The sequence below is a fragment of the Peromyscus eremicus genome, chromosome 1 (genome assembly GCF_949786415.1).
Source record: "Peromyscus eremicus chromosome 1, PerEre_H2_v1, whole genome shotgun sequence".
Lineage (NCBI taxonomy): Eukaryota > Metazoa > Chordata > Mammalia > Rodentia > Cricetidae > Peromyscus > Peromyscus eremicus.
In genome coordinates, this window is record NC_081416.1 from 48,093,282 (window position 1) to 48,110,560 (window position 17,279).

Sequence of the window (17,279 nt, forward strand, 5' to 3'; positions counted from 1 at the left end):
ATTTCTGTTAATTTGAAGAAAAGAACATAAACTCTTCATAAACTTCAAAAGCAATCAGTCAAACACACACACACACACACACACACACACACACACACACACACACACACACAAATGGTATCATTTACCTACAGCCAGCTTGTGGGTGGTACTTCCTTGATGCTGAAGGAGAATGAACTTCCTTCTGTGTTTAAATAGAAAGGCTCCTTACTAAAGAATTATCTGAGCAGTGCAAAGGCTAAGCAAATTCCTCAGCAGTATAGGAAGAATATGTACTTCTAAGTAGGCATGTTCTGACCGTAATTTTTTTAGTTGGCTCTAAAAGTTTAACTGCTTAACCTGAGAAAACTGATAGATGTCCCATATTGGAAAGATACTAGATAACCTAACGTTAATTATTTAAAGTATACAAAGAGAGGCCAGGGAGGTAGATCAGTTGGTAAAGTGCTTGATGTGTAAATATGAGGACATGAGTTTAATTTAGAGCACCCATACAAATAAACAGTTATGGTGGTGGTGCAGGATTTTAAGTCCCCACTTTCTCTTCCCTTCTCTCTTCCTTTTCCCCATCCTCCATCTCCCTCCATTTTACTTTCTCTGTGTATGTACGTGTGTGTGTGTGTGTGTGTGTGTGTGTGTGTGTGTGTGTGTGTGTGTGTACAGGAGGATCCTTGTGTCTTACTGATTAGCCAGACTAGCTGAATGAATAAGCTCCATGACCCAGTGAGAAACTGTCTCCAAAAATTAGGAGGTTAGTTCCCGAGGAACAACACCCACAGTTGACTGTGGGCCTCCACATACACATTCAACACACATGCATCTGTACACCCTGCCCATAATAACACAAACACAAAATGAAGAAAATGGTCCCAAGATTTTCTCCACTTTCATCCTTTAATCCTGAGAAGATGGAAACTTGAAGAGTCATTGAAGTGAAGTATCTGGAGAGACAAAACCAACTGAGGTTTAGGGATCCTTATGAAAGAATACTATTTTGTGAAGGCTCTTTTCTAGCAAAGTTAGAGGACAATGACTCCAACAGAACAAAATCTGAAGACTGACTGAAAAAAGGAGAAATAGGAATGCTTGCAGCACTGTTGGGTTATCCAAGAGAAGTAGGAAGTACACATAGGAACCTGAAGACATGGCTTGCCTCTCACTGCTAAATACTGGAAGAACATTAGTCCACTTTTGAAGGTTTCAGGGAAAGGTAAATGGTAGAAGAAAAAGCTTGTATTCTCACTCATGGCAAAGCAGAAATATTGTGAATTTTGTGTAGGGTAAGGAGCTCTTCAGGACGTGTTTATACTCAGGTTACCTTATTAGTACTCTAATCAAGAGGCAGACTAGTGGGATACAACAGGCTAAAGTGGTAACATACATGGGGTGGTTCTCTTATAGAAGGCATAATGGAAAAATACATTGTACTTGTAAAGGAATTATACTACTGGACAGTCTCCAAATTGGGGCTTCTAAAGGAGTCCTAAATAGTATCAGGACTGTCACTCAAAAAGAACACGTTGCTGGTGCTTTCTGACAACTGCCTTGGATATTGTTTCCTTTTCTGTTTCCTCACACCTCTTTGACTCTATAAAACAGAAATGAAGGATGAATGGTAAAACAGCAATTAAAATGACAAAAATGTTCTGGAAGAGATGAGGTTAAAGAATCCAAGCAAGGTAAAAACCCACGCCCCACTGCAAATCCCCTGTTTACTTACTGCAAGTTTCTGACTGACTATAGTATAGCCCCTGACTATGTAAGTTATAGCCTTTGGCTACTCACTTAATGGCCCCCAGATACTCACTGCCTAGCTCCTGATTGTCCATTGCACACTCCATGACTATGTAATACACAGCTCCTGACTACCTGTGGCACAACCATTTACTACCTACCACACATCCTCTAACCATCCCCTGCATAGCCCCTGACTATTCCCTGAAAGATCCCTGACCACATTCCCTTACTACATGTAGGATCTGAGATCAAGAAAGAAGATACATACTCTTAACTAAAGTGAAAATGGGACTTTTAAAATCTTGAAATAGGTCTTTAGTACCAAAAATTTTTAGACCACAGGTGGTCAAAAATTTATTTTCAGCTTATAAGTTGTCACCTAGAGACAGCAGAGATTAGACAAGTTGATTTTTCCTGAGACATTGGTCTCTGTCATTCTTCTCTCCTGGTAGAACTTTAACATCACCCCTCTCCTTTGTCCCTCTGTCTCTCCTCTCCCTCTTCTGACTCTCTTCAAGTCACTGCCTCTCAAATGGTTCTTTCCCTGGATAAGAGACTGTCATCCATTGCCACTGGGATTCTGGAAAACTGAATGGTAGTTTGGGAGAGGAGAATGTCTGAGGACTTCTTACTTTGGAAAAGCACAGCCTGCAAATCAGACAGGAAAAATGCAAAATGGAGACTCCATGAGAAAACTTAAATGGGGTAAAAAGCTGACAGCGCCTGACATAGAGACAAGCCTGAGAAGTTTCTATGGTTAAAGGACCTTGAGTGATTTAGGTTTGCCTAGAGTGGGGATTTATATAATTTTGGGTGTTTGATTTTAATCTTAGCTTCCTAATCTACCTCTCCCAGCTAACAGAAATCTTACCTAATCTGTTCTAAATCCCCAGGGTAGCTGTCTAGATGGTTAAGATCAAAGATAAATTCTAAGATGCTCACCTGTGAATGATGGTTAAAAAAATCCAAAGTGTTTTTTTGTTGTATCTGTGACAGTAGAAGTGGATACTGAAAGCAGTCCTCCTGGACTTCTCAGTTAATGCTTTCATGGTGCTGGACTCACATGGGACATTTAGCTCCTCCCAAGCCCTCAGGGACAACATCCTCCAAGTGTTTTCCCCAAGACAAGCAATAATTTTGACATAATAGTTTGCATAGGTAAATGGGGAAATAGAAGGAAATTGCTCTCTGCTTTGTCTTCAAGTCCTCTTTCGATGTTGAGAAGTTGTTCTTGTAATTGAATTGATCATTACTATTCAGAGCAAATGCATTGTTGGTTATGGTATGTTTTTTGTTTCCATTAACATAGGAGCATTTTGAGATTCCCTTCTTAGTTCCTCCATGCTGCCTGGTAAACAGGAACACTTAGTCAATACCTCGAGAATTGAGTTGCTTTCCTTTACCAGTGATTATGTATCCAGAAAGATGACACCTCTAGTGGAAGGAGGTCAGCATCCCTATATTGTTGAAGGAATGTCAGAATTAGAACAGTCTGAAGACCAAGTGATTCAGACCCTAAACTCTTTTTTTACTTTTTTAAATTTATTAAAAGGTTTAGTTTTTCATTTTACATATCAACTACAGTTCCCCCTCCCTCCCCTCCTCCTGTTCAACCTCCACTTCCCCCCTTCTTGCCCATCCATTCCTCAGAGAGGGTAAGACTTCCCATGGGGAGTCAACAAAGTTGAGGCAGGACCAAAACTCTCCCCTCTGTATTGAGGCTGAGCAAGGTATCCGACCACAGGGAATGGGCTCCTAAAAAGCCAGTTCATACACCCAGGATAAATCCTGGTCCCACTGCAAGGGGCCCCACATACTGCTCAAGCCACACAACTGTCACCCACATTCAGAGTGACTAGTTTAGTTCCATGAAGGTTCCTCTGTTGTAGCCCACTAGGTTTCCTAGTGGCTGTACTCAGCAGGACTACATAAGAGGTTGATTGGACCACGGGCCTGAGTGTTTGTAAGGGTCTACACTTGACTGTCTTTTGTTCCACCCCTTGGCATTGTTATAAATAGACCTTTGGAATAAAGTTCTGGGCTGATGAATAAGGATCGAGACCCACCCAAGTCTATGCTGCATTTCTCTCTGTTTCTCTCCCCTCTATTTCTAACTAAGTTTCTTATTCCTCATTCCTCAAAAGTCCCTGGGGTAAATAAATGTGGGGGCTGGTCCACCACATTTCCCATCTATGAGTCCAGAGTCAGCAAGCTCCAACTAGCTGGGGCCACCTGTCTCCAGGTTTCCCCATAATAATCTTGACCCCTTTGCTCATATAATTCCTCCTCCCTCTCTTCAACTGGACTCCATGAGCTCAATCCAGTACTTAGCTGTGGATCTCTGCATCTGCTTCCATAAGTTACTGGATGAAGACTCTATGATGACAATTAGGGTAGGCATCAATCTGATTACAGGGGAAGGCCAGTTCAGGCACTCTCCACTATTGCTTAGAGTCTTAGCTGAGTTCATCCTTGGGGATTTCTGGGAATTTCTCTAGCACTAGGTTTCTCTCTAACCCCATAATGGCTCCCTCTATCAAGATGTCTCTTTCCTTGCTTTCCCTCTCTGTCCCTCCCCCAACTTGGCCATCCTGTTCCCTCATGTTCTATTTCAACCTCCCCCTTACTCCTTGCTCCTCAGTTCCAAGCTCCCAATTTACTCAGGAGATCTTATCTATTTCCCCTTCTCATGGGGATCCACGCATGTCTCTCTTAGAGCCCTCCTTGTTACCTAGCTTTTCTGGGGTTGTGGATTGTAGCCTGGTTATCCTTACTTTATGTGATTCTCTATGATTCATGCATTCCAATCCCATTTATCTCCCTGACCCCTTGCATCAACCCCTGCCCTTGCAACCTCCCCCACAAAAAACCAAATACAAAAGAAAACCCCAAAACCAAATAAAACAAAGACCAGAACAAAAATAAAAACAAAAAGAACAAGAAAGTAAAAAGAATCTTGTCTTCAAAGCTGTAGTATGGCTCAGTGAGTTACACAGTTTACCCTTTAGTCCATGTATCTTGTAAGTGTTCATCACCTTGACTCATTGGTCTGGTTCAAGACCTCTGATTTCTGCTAATGAACTCTCACTGGGACTCTTCTTGGATATCCTGTGTCATGGAGATCTACCTATTTTGGATTTGTAGGCTTGTTCACTTCACATGCTCCAACAGTTCAGAGATTTGGTGGATTTAGGGTGGGCCAACTCATAGCCCTGGTTCTGGGCTTGGATGGTAGCTGGGTTGGTCAGCTTGCTTGCTTTCCCTCATTGTCACTACCTGGATGAGCTCCCCAGTACTGCCTCACCTATCTCACCCATTGCAGCCCACAGCAATGAGCAGGGCCAGTTCTATTCTGGGGACTTCAGATCCAGGTCCCCCTCACTCATATCACCAGGACCAGCTCTACTGTTTTGCCCAAGCAAGATGCAAGGCCCTCTTTCCTGATTTCTGTACAGGCATATTAGGGGTGGGACAGGGTCAACTCTCCTGCTCGCATGCCCTCAGGGATGACTCACCTGCATCCCCAACAACAGGGTCAGCTCTATTGTGTTGTCCAGATGGGAAGCAGTGACTGCTTTCTCATGCATTGTAGCTGGTGAGGGTCAGGGCTAGCTCTCCTACTCTTGTGACCACTGGGCCAGCTCACTCACCTGCCGCAGACAGTAATGGGTGTGGAGGGGCATCTTTCCCTCACCCATGGCACCACATGGTAGATGAGGGGTGGTGGAGTCAACTCTCCTGGTCTCATGCCTCCAGGGATAGCTCACCTGTGTCCCTGACCACAGGGCCAGCGCTAGTGTGCTTCCCAGGTGAGGTGCACAACAATGATGAGGAGTGGAGTTATCTTTCCTGAGTGCAGGGGTGAACTCTCTCCTGAGGGATAGGGCCAGTTCACCTGCTGTAATACCCAGTGAAAGGCAGGACCAAACATCCCAGGGCCAGTGAAGGACAGTTATGAAATGATCCCCGTGTTAACACCAGCTATGGACATAACCACAGACCCCAGCTGCAGCAAGACCCACAGACCCAGACATGGCCCTAGGCAGCAGCTTGGGCCCAGATGCCACAATGGTCCCGATGGCAACACGGGCCCTCAGATCAGCACAACCTCTGCAGCAGCTTGGCCCCCAGGCACCAATATGGTCCCAGGTGGCTGGCTATACCCTGGGCATCTGAAGAGCCCTTGGTAGCAACTGGAGCCATGGAGACCACCCAGACCCCAGCCTCCACAGGGCCTCCAACCCTGACATGGCCTGCAAAGTCTTCATGGCTGCAGATGGCAGCACCTGCCACCCAGATCACCATGGTCCCCAGGTGTGGGATAGTTCTCGGACACTGACATGGTCCAAGGTGGCCAACCAGACCCTGGTCCTCCACATGGCCCTTGGTGACAACAGGAGCTTTGGACATCAACTCAGGCCCTGGCTGCTATAGGGCAAAGGACCCAGACTGGGCCCTCTGAAGCCGCCCTGACCTGGAGGACACCATTACCAGGGTGACTGCACAGACCACTCAGATCAGGACGTCCCTGGTGGCATCATGGCCCTCGGACATCCTCATGGCCACAAGTTGTAGCACAGACTCCAGGCATCTATATGGCTTTTGGTGGCAATGTGGGCCATGGCCCCTGTACAACCTCCAGAGATAACAGGAGCCACAGACATCAATACAGCACAAATCCCCCACTGCTCAAGGGTCCAGATTAAGACCTGGCTCTTTGCCATAGCCCAGGCCCAGGCCCTTCCCTGGACTTGAGTGGCCAGTTGGCTAGACTTACCACCCTCACCTCTCCAGATCTGCCTCTCTCACCAGCCCATAAACCATTCTACCTCTCCCTCTTTTTCAGGTCCCTACCTTGTACTTTCTTATTACAATGGTGCCCAACTGTCCAGTGCAAAGAATCTTCATTGGGTTACAGGTAGTGCTTGGTTGAATACTATCCATTTCAGTCATAAGGGATGGCATGGAGTTGTTGCCTTTCTTCTTTCCCATGCACATGCACAGAGACCTCAGACAGTACTTGGTATAATGCAGAACCTAAACTCTTAAATTTAAAGGACAGAAATAAAGCCTATGTTTATTTTATTTATGCTTATTTTAAAAATAAACTTGGAAATGATATTGAATACTCCTCAATATACTGAGGAGACTAGAATACCAGAATCTGATGCACAGAGGAATATGAAGAACTGTACTGGCAGAGACACAGATGAAATCAGTAGATTCCCCTCTTCTGAATGTTCGCATATGCTTTATAACACACTGCAGGCATTTATCATCCTAACTATTGACATGCATTCCCTTTTCACCCAGAAACAACACCATCTGTGGGTTAACTACAGACGTGACATAGACTCAGATACTTGAACATATGACTAATATTTAAAACAATTAGATGATAGAAAAAATATAATCCATCAGTCTTTCACCAGTCTGTCTGTATCAGCCACAAAAATAGACAAACAAACAAACAACAGAAAACATGAGTAGACCCAAATCCTTTTTTTTTTTTGATAATTTGTCACTTCTTCTAATTTTCTTAAGAGTGGTCTTTTAAAAAACAGACTGTGAAAATCTTTTCCCATTCTATAGGCTGATGTTTTGTCCTACTGATGGTGTCTTTTGTTTTACAGAAGCTTTTCAGTTTCTTGAGGTTTGGATTTATCAATTGTTGATCTTACTGCCTGCACTATTGATAATCTGTTCAAGAAGTTGTCTCCTGTGTCAATATGTTGAAGGCTATTCCCCACTTTCTCTTTTTATCAGGTTCAGTGTATCTGGTTCTATGTTGAGGTCTTTGATCTAATTGGACCTGAGTTTTGTGCAGAGAGATAAGTAAGGATCAATAGACATGCAGACATCCAGTTATGTCAGCACCATTTGTTGAAGGTGCTTTCTTTTTTTTTCATTGTATAATTCTGGCTTCTTTATAAAAAAATAAAATAAAAATGAGGTGCCCATAGATATATAGGTTTACCTTGTCTGGGTCTTTGATTTGATTCATTTGATCAACCTGCTTTTTAATGTCAATACCATGTGGTTTTTATTGCTACAGCTCTGTAGTAGACTACCTGAGTAAAGCTCCAGATGAGGGCAGGGTCTAAAGATGGGTGGATGCAAAAGCAGCGACAGAGGAATCAGACACAGGATATTTCTTAGTTTCATTCTAGGTGATATGGACAAGAGGAAGCATATGGGAATCATTCCCAGTGGGACAGGTCCCAGCAGAAGATGTAAGGGGTAGGTGAGGGAAGGAAGTAAGCCAAGCCATAGTGGACAGGAGAATCTTGCAGCCTGACTGACTAGCAGCCAGAGTGCTTTTTCATTTGTACAGAATTTAGTAAGCAGGGATACATTCATGATGTTTCAAAACATATATCATATCATTTTTGTTTTTGGACATGTGTTTCACTTCCTTTTGCTCATCTTTTAGTCATCACTAACAAACTATGACAGAACAGAGTTATCATTTCCAATCATTTTCCCTCAAGTTTTCACATCATTAATAAGTTATCATTTTTACTCATTAACCCTATAACCCAAATTTTAAGAATCTAAAGGCATATGACAACCTGTTCTCAGACTGTTATCTTGGTTGCTTCAAGGACATTAGACCAAAACAAAATCTTCAAGCCACCCAGGCATTTTGCCATGTCCCAAGCAGTATGATTAACATTTGATGGTCAGAATGCCCAAGAAAAATCATCCCGCCATAGTGCTGCAGTTATTATTCCAATTCTGGCACAATATAGTGTTCACATTTATATCTTTATAGAATTTGTCTATACATCTAATCCTGGTATTCTGTTGTTCTTTGGTTATATGACATTGCCGTGACTCTGCATGTGCTAACTTTTCTAAGAAAGGGAGGTCCTGATACCTCATACTTTTATCACTTTCCATTCCATATTTTGCTCATCAACATGTCTCTATGCAGGGCAGAGTTGTATGTCACATAATGCCTGAATGTACAGTGGGAAGAGGCTTATAATCTGAACTGTGACCAACTCCTCTAGCCCACCAAATCTTGTTGACCTTTTTCAGTTTACTATGTAAGGGACAGGTGCTTCAAGAATGTCTCATAGCCTCATTAAAAGACCTCCTCTGCTCAACCACAGACTGTACAGACCAGAAGAACAGAGAGGAAACAGAAACTAAAGAACAAAACACTCATCCAAGAAAGACTAATTCAGAAATTAACAAATAGACCTATAACCATTCCAAACCCAGATGCCTAAACACAGCATAAGAATACAATCAATAAAAACCAGGAAAATATGTCACCACCAGAACACAACTATCCTACTACAACAAACCCTCAATATTCCAACATAACTATCTTACTACAACAAGCCCTTGATACTCTAACACAACTGAAGCACAATAAAAATGCTTTTAAAATCAACTTTATGAAGATCATAGAAGTCTTTAAATAGTACATGAATAAATCCCTCCAAGAAATCGAGAAAAAGACAAACAAAAAATTGGAGAAAATGAATAAAACTGTTCAAGACCTAAAAGTGGAAATAGATGCAATAAAGAAAACACATATAATGGAATTCTAGAAATGGAAAATCCAGGTAAATCAACAGCAACCACAGATGCAAGCATTACCAATACAATACAAGAGATGTAAGAGAGAATCTCAGATATTAAACATATCATAGAAAAATAGATACTTTGGTCAAAGAAAATGTTAAAAGTCTAAAAAATCTTGGCACAAAAGATCCAGGAAATATGTGACATTATGAAAAGACCAAACCTAAAAATAATAGCAATAGAAGGGAAAGAATCCCAGCTCAAAGGCCCAGAAAATATTTTCAATTAAAACATAGAAGAAAAATTTCCTAACCTAAAGGAAATGCCTATAAAGGTGCAAGAACTTACAGAACATGAAATAGATTGGACCAAAAAGGAAAGTCCCATCAACACATAATCTAACACTAAACATACAGAACAAAGAAAGAATATTAAAAGCTGTAAGGGAAAAAGAGAAAGTAAGATGTAAAGGTAGACCTATTAGAATTATACCCAACTTCTCTAATAGCAGAAAGACCTGGACAGACATCTTTCAGACTCTAAGAGACCACAGATGCCAGCACAGACTATTATACTCAGCAAAATTTTCATTCACCATAAATGGAGAAAACAAGATATTACATGATAAAATCAAATTTGCACAATATCTTTCCACAAATCTAGCCTATAAAAGTTACTAGAATGAAAACTCCAACCCATGGAGGTTACATATACCCATGAAAACACATAAATAAAATTCTCACACAAGTAAAACCAAAAGAGGGGAAATAGACACACATGCATGCATGCACATCAAAATTAATCAAAAGACATGTGAAGGACACTTCAAACTCATCAAGGGAAAATCCACCAAAATGATCTTTCATTTATAACATCTATACCCCAAATACAGGGCACCATGTTTGTAAAAGAAACATTACTAAAGCTTAAATCACACATTGACCCTCACACAATGATAGTGGAAACTTCAATACCCTACTCTCACCAATGGACATTATAAAACAAATGGACCTAACAGATATCTACAGAACATTTCACCTCATGAAATTTTCTTCAAAATCGACCACACACCCAGTCACAAACAAGTCTATACAGATACAAGAAAATTGAAATAACTCCCTGCATCATATCAGACAACTGTGGATTAAAGTTGTATTTCAATAACAACAGAAACCCTACAAATGCATGGAAATGGAACAACTCTCTACTCAATGAAAAGTAGACAAAGACAGAAATAACAAAGAAATTAAGGACTTTCTAGACATCAATGAAAATGACTACACAGCATACTGAAACTTATGAGACACACTGTAACTGGTGCCGAGAAAAGCTCATAGCACTATGTGTCTGCTGTGGGATAATGCTTTTGTACACTGGTTTAATAAAATACTGATTGGCCAGTAGCCAGGCAGGAAGTATAGGCAGGATAAGCAAATAAGGAGAATTCTGGGAAGAGGAAGGCTGAGTTAGGAGACACCAGCCTGCCGTCCAGGGAGCAGCATGTAATGGCATACAGGTAAAGCCATGGAAAATGTGTCAACATATAGATGAACAGAAATGGGTTGAGTTCAAATGAGAGCTAGTCAGTGGTAGGCCTGAGGTAATGGCCAAGCATTTTTAATTAATTTAAGACTCTGTGTGTTTACTTGGGTCTGAGTGGCTGTGTACTATGTGGGACACAGAAAAACTTTCAGCTACATGTGTCTACATGAAAAAAAAATGGAGAAATTTCTTACTAGTAACTTAACAGAACCCAAAAGAGGTAGATGAAAAGACATAAGACAACTGAATGGTGAAATCAATAAAATAAAAACAAAGAGAGCAATACAAAGAATCAATGAAACAAAGAGTCAGTTCTGTGAGAAAATAAAAAGGTAAACCCTTGCCTTAACTAAGTAAAAGATGGAGAGAGAATGCCCAAATTAACAAAATCATAAATAAAGAGGAAGACATAAGGAAATCAAGGTAATCCAAGGAATAATTAGGTCATACTTTAAAAACTTATACTCCACAAAATTATAAAATCTAAAAGAAATGAATAATTTTCTTGATAGACACCACTTTACAAAGTTAAATCAAGATGAGATAAAGAATTTAAACTGACCTATAACCCCCAAGGAAATAGAAATGGTCTGTAAAAGTTTCCCACTCCCCAAAGAAAAAAAGCCCAGATGCTTTTAGCACAGAATTTTACCAGACTTTCAAATAAGAGCCAAGGTCAATACTCCTCAAATCATTGCACAAAATGGAAACAAAAGGAACAATATTACTAAATTTATTTTGTAAGGCCACAGTCATCCTAATACCCAAACTACATGAAGAGTAAACAACAAAATTCCTTCATGAACACAGATGCAAAAATACTCAATAAAATGCTTGCAAACCAAATCCAAGAATACATCAAAAGTATTATCCATTCTGATCAAGTAGACTTCATTTCAGACATGCAGGATGGTTCAACATTCAAAAATCAGTCACTGCAATCCACCACATAAGCAAACTGAAAGAAAGAAAAAAAGAAAGAAAGAAAGAAAGAAAGAAAGAAAGAAAGAAAGAAAGAAAGAAAGAAAAAGAGTGAGAGAGAGAGAGAGAAAGAAAGAAAGAAAGAAAGAAAGAAAGAAAGAAAGAAAGAAAAGAAAAGAAAAAAAAGAAAGAAAGAAAGTGGTTATCTCATTAGGTCATGAAAAAGCCTTTCACAAAATCCAACACACTTTCATGGTAAAAGTTTTGGAGAGAAGATATAAGGAAGATACCTGAACATAATAAAAACAATTGACAGCAAGTCTGTAGCCCACATCAAACTAAATTAAAATAAACTAAAAGTGATTCCACTGAATTCAGGAATAAGAATAGGCTGTTCACTCTCCATATCTTTTCAATACAGTATTTGAAGTTCTAACTAGAGCAATGAGACAACTGAAGGAAATCAAGGGGATACAAATTGAAAAAGAAATTAAAATATCACTATTCAAATTATATGATAGTATACATAAATGATCCCCAAATTTCTTCCAGGGAATTCCTACAGCTGATGAACACCTTCAGCAAAGTGACTAGATACAAACAAGATTAACTCAAAAAATCAGTATCACTCCTATATACAAATGGCAAATGGGCTAAGAAAGAAGTTAGGAAAAGTACAACCTTTACAATATCCACAAATAATATAAAATATCTTTGGGTAACTCTAACCAAGCAAATGAAAGCCCTGTATGATAAAAAAATCCAAATCTTTGAGGAAAGAAATTGAAGAAAATATCAGAAGATGGAAAGATCTCCCATACTCATAGATTAGTAGCATTAACATACTAATAATTACCATCCCACTAAAAGGAATCTGCAGATCTAATTCAATCCTCATCAAAATTCCAACATAATTCTTTAAGGATCCTGAAAAGGTAATATTCAACTTCATATAGACAAACAAAAAACCCAGGAAAGCTCTAATAATCCCAAACAATAAATGAAGTTGTGAAGATATCACCATTCCTGATTTCAAGTTGTACCACAGAGCTATAGTAATAAAACCAGTGTGCATCAGCATAAAAACAGACATGTTGATCAATGGAATCAAATAAAAAACTCAGACATAATCCACACATCTATGGACACCTGAATTTTGATAAAGAAGCCAGAAATACACACTGGAAAAGAAATCTTCAAAAAATGGTGCTGGTCTAATTGAATGTCTCCATATACAAGAAAGTAAATCAATCCGTATTTATCTCCCAGCACAAAACTCAAATCCAGTTGGATCAAAGACCTCAACTTAAAACCAGACACACTAAACCTGACAGAAGAGAAAGTGAGAGATTGTCTTGAATACACTGCACAGGAGATGACTTTCTGAATAGAACACAAATAGAACAGGCACTAAGATCAACAATTAATAAGTGGGGCATCATGTACCAGAAAAGCTTTTGTAAGGCAAAAAACATTGCCAGTAGGACAAAACAGTAGTCTATGGAATGGGAAAAGATATTCAACATCTCCACATTGGATAGAGGGCTAATATCCAAAATGTATGAAGAACTCAAGAAACTAGACTTTATCAAACCAAATAATCTAATCATCTAGAGCCCCTCAACTGAAGAATGGTTTAAAAAATGTGGGACATTTATACAATGGAGTATCACTCAGCTGTTAAAAAATGATATTATGAAAATTTCAGGCAAATGGATAGAACTAGAAAATATCCTGAGTGAGGTAACCCAGACTCAGAAAGACAAACATAATATGTGCTCACTTATAAGTCAATATTAGATGCTAAGTAAATGAAAGTCATGTTAAAATCCACAGAATCAGAAAAGTTAAGTAATAAAGATGGCTCTAAGAGTGTCACATGGATCTCCCTGGGAAGTGGTAATAGAACCAATTTTGAGGGTAGACTCTGGGCAGGTGTGAATGGGAACAGGAGGGATCCAGTAGACGGGGGAGGATAGAAGAGAATATGGGGAGAAGTCACTGGAATTGTAGGGCATTTAGGGAATGATGTGGAAAGGTAATGCAGTAGACATTCCCAGAGTTCTAAGAGGGTAACTTTGGTGAGGACTCCTAGTAATAGATGATATGGAGCCTGTACTGGCTATCTTCTGTAACCAGGTGACTTCTAGTGGTGGGACTGGGATACCAATCCAACCACAAAACCTTCTACCTACAATCTGTCATGCCTGCAAGATATTGTGGGGCAATAGAAGCACAGAACTGGTAGAAGTGGCCAAACAATAACTGGTCTAATTTGAAAGTATGAAAGAGAGCCCATGCCTAACACCGCCTGGATGACAGGAACCAGAGGCTGCATAGCTCAGAGACCAGAGAATCAACTATGCAGAGCTCATAGGGGCTCACAGAGACTGAAGTGGCAATCATGGAGCCTTCATGGGTATGCACTAGGTCTCTTGCATATGTCGTGGTTTTTAGCTTGATGTTTTTGTGTGAGTTCTAAAAGTGGGAGTTGGGGTGACTCTGACTCTTTTGCCTGCTCATGGTAACACTTTTCTCTTACTGGATTGCCTCACACAACCATGATAGGATATTTGTACCTAGTCTTATTATATCTTGTTATGCTGTGTTTGGTTGATATGCCTGGGAGGCCTGCTCTTTTCTGAAGGAAATGGTTGGGGTCTGGATCTTGGCTAGAGGGGAAGGTGGAGGAGACTGGAAGAGATGGAGGGAAGGGAAACTGAGGTTGGGGTATATTGTATGAGAGAAGAATAAATAAAAAATTATCAGGACTAAGCCCTCTGCATAAACAAGAGAGTTGTGTAGCTTGATCTGCTTAAGGGGCCCCTGGCAGTAGGATCAGGATCCATCCCTCGTGCATGGTGCATGAGCTGGCCTTTTGGAGCCCCCTACCTATGGTGGAACACCTTGCACAGCCTTGATGCAGGGGGAGGGGCTTGGACCTGCTTCTACTGAATGTACTAGGTTCTGCTTACTCCCCATGGAAGGCCATACCTTGTTGGAGGAGGGAATGGGGGTTGGTTTGGGGGGTGAGGCTGGAGGGGTAGAAGGAGAGAAGAGAGAGATCTGTAATTGGTATGTAAAATGAATAAAAAAATTCTTTAATAAAAAATTATCAGGAAAATAGATAAAATAGAGCAAAATAAAAAAAATGAAACAAAATAAATAACAGAAATATAATTGTTTTATATGTTTTAATTCACTTTGTAGATACTTAGATACACTTAAAAGTAATATCTTCTGTTGGTTAAAGAGTTGGTTCAGTAGTTATGAATACTTGCTGCTCTTACAGAGAGCCTTGGTTCAGTTCTATGCACCCACATAGCTGCTCACAACTATCCATAACTCTAGTTCCAGGGTGGGGTGTCCTCTTATGGCTTCTTTGGGCAACAGTGCACATACATGCATGCAAGCAAAACACTAATACACATAACTTTGAAATAAAGAAATCCTTTTTCTCTTTTTAAAGGAATAATAAAATTAATATAAAATCAAAGAGCATAGAGATGTTGTCAATTACTATAGTTAGTTATTGCTACCCTACCACAGCTGGCATATAGTAGATACCAAGTCAAGGGAAAGAAATACTTGTCCTCATTGAAATACAAAAACAAAGGCAATTGATGAATTATCTAAGTTTTTTTGAATGCCATTATGTCTAAGATAATGGAATCTATATCTTAGAGAATAATATGTGACTTTATGGATTTTCCTTAATAAAGACTTGTCCTTAGTAAGCAGTATGTACAAAGCCATCAGTCTTTAACCATGAAGATATTCTCTCTGATGGAACAATTACTATAGGAGAGCTTTAAAAAAATTAAAATTAAAAGCAATTATATTCATAGCAATTTGGGAAATGAGTACAGATATTGACATGGTGCACATCGAAGGAAAAAGAATAAAGAGCCAAATGTAGAAGGAAAATAAATGTATTATTTTTTACCCTTTAGAGTTGATTGCTGTGAAATAATCCTTTTGATCACTATGAAGATGTGCTGCTCTCATTGGTTTAATAAGGAGCTAACTGGCCAATAGCTAGGCAGGAAGAGGTTAGGCAGGAGAGCCAGACTGAGAAAACACTGGGAATAAGAAGGGTGGAGCCACCACCTAGATACACAGGAAGCAGGGCATGTAGAAGTTGAGGTAATGAGCCATGAGCCACGTAGAAGCACATAAATTAATACATATGGGTTAATTTAAGTTGTAAGAGCTAGTGAATAAGAAGCCTAAGCTATCAGCTGAGCATTTATAATTAATAATAAGTCTCCCTGATGTTTATTAGGGAGTTGGTAATACCGTTGAAAAACCCCACCTACAGTTGATTGGCTTAACTGGTAAATACTCTGTTCAATGTCTTCCCACCCAAGCCATCAACTAGGGTCAGGCACTGCTTTATGGAAGAGAGAGTTCCTCAGTGCACCTTTGACATCTTTGTTCCTAAGGGTATAAATCAGAGGGTTGAGTAACGGCGTACCAAAAGTGTAAACCAGAGCAATTTGGCGGGCCTCATCATCTGAGGTGCTGGAGCGGGGCCTCAGGTACACCAGGCTACAACAGCCATATTGTAGCAAAACCACAATGAGGTGGGAGGAGCAGGTGGAGAAGGCCCTCTGACGACCCTCTGCAGAGCGCATGCGCAGGATGGTAGACGCAATGAACACATAGGAGATGCAAATCAGCAGGAATGGGACTGTCAGCACCAGGATGCTCACTACATAGAGGATTGCCTGGCTCACATGGATGTCAGCACAGGCCAGGCGCATGATGGGAGCCACATCACAAAGGAAGTGGTTGATTTCCAGGCGATGTCTACAGAATGGCAATGTAAAGGTAAAGACAGTAAGCTGCAAGGAGAGAAGGAGTGCCAGGCCCAAGGAGCCCAGCACCATCTTAATACACAGCTTCTGGGTCATGATGAGGCTGTAGTGTAGTGGGTGGCTGATGGCAACATATCTGTCATAGGCCATGACTGTCAAGAGAAAACAGTCAGTGCAGCCAAAGACAGAAAAGAAAAACATCTGTGTCCCACAAGCAGCCAACGGCATGGGCTTTGGGGCTCCAAGGATGTTGGAAAGCATCAAGGGCACCACATCTGTGATGTAGCAGATTTCCACGAGAGACAGACTGCCTAGGAAGAAATACATGGGTGTGCGTAGGAAACTATTGGTGCACACCACCCAGATTATGGCAGTGTTGCCACAGAGGATCATCAGATAGAGCAGGAGGAAAAGGGTGAAGAGGAGAGCCTGGAATTCAGGGACATTGGTGAATACACGGAACACGAACTCTGGGGGGTCGGATTTGTTGAAGAAACACTTTCCAGCCACCATGTCTTCTGCAAAAGAAAAAGTAAGCCAATGATTGCTTGCCTGTGTTAATGGCAGGGAGGCTGAATCAGAGTTTTATTAGGGATTGTCTATTTAGTATTTAGTTTTCAAACACAATGGTGGTGGAAAGACATTCATAATATAAAGTCTCACATAACTTTCCCTGGACATCTCCACTAATTGGGCACTTGCCTATAAATTCCCATAACA

At 40.5% G+C, this 17,279-nt stretch overlaps 1 protein-coding gene across 1 annotated transcript; it reads right to left on the reverse strand.

Annotated features, from left to right (window-relative positions):
- Nucleotides 1–16,112: 16,112 nt before the first annotated feature.
- Nucleotides 16,113–17,072, reverse strand: LOC131897026 (olfactory receptor 10Q1-like). Its single transcript, XM_059247882.1, has one exon. It carries the CDS (start codon nucleotides 17,070–17,072, stop codon nucleotides 16,113–16,115), a length of 960 nt encoding a protein of 319 aa, XP_059103865.1.
- Between the last annotated feature and the right edge of the window lie 207 nt (nucleotides 17,073–17,279).

Excerpts from the sequence above, each read along its gene's own strand:
- LOC131897026 (XM_059247882.1), bottom strand. The coding sequence starts at position 17,072 with ATGGTGGCTGGAAAGTGTTTCTTCAACAAATCCGACCCCCCAGAGTTC.